The sequence below is a fragment of the Penaeus monodon genome, chromosome 24, assembly GCF_015228065.2.
Source record: "Penaeus monodon isolate SGIC_2016 chromosome 24, NSTDA_Pmon_1, whole genome shotgun sequence".
Taxonomy (NCBI): domain Eukaryota; kingdom Metazoa; phylum Arthropoda; class Malacostraca; order Decapoda; family Penaeidae; genus Penaeus; species Penaeus monodon.
In genome coordinates, this window is record NC_051409.1 from 37,789,586 (window position 1) to 37,789,895 (window position 310).

Sequence of the window (310 nt, forward strand, 5' to 3'; positions counted from 1 at the left end):
GGCAAAATAAAAAGGCTCAGCCAAAACGGCTTATAACAACCGCGAGTAATCTCTAATAAGCAATTCCGTTCGACAGGTGTTTCGCCGTTACTTGACCTTCTGCGGCATAGGGATCCAGAACGCCCAGCTGTCGACATGTCATTCCCGCGGAATCCAGAGTGAATCGGTATGCTATTCTGAGTGATGTTATTGAGGACCTTCATTGAAATTTTGATGCGTTGGGAGTGTGTGTTGTCCGGTTCTCGTTTTGTGGATGTTGTTGGGAGGTTGTAAGTATATGTAGAGTGTGTATATATAGTTTTGTTATGTT

At 43.9% G+C, this 310-nt stretch overlaps 1 protein-coding gene across 1 annotated transcript in view; it reads left to right on the top strand.

Moving 5' to 3' along the window:
* The window catches only part of LOC119588964 (cGMP-specific 3',5'-cyclic phosphodiesterase-like), a 71,727-nt gene that overhangs the window by 13,955 nt on the left and 57,462 nt on the right, over window positions 1–310 (top strand). Inside the window, 1 exon segment of the mRNA XM_037937571.1 lies at window positions 77–166. Coding sequence (XP_037793499.1) covers window positions 77–166 — 90 coding nt within the window.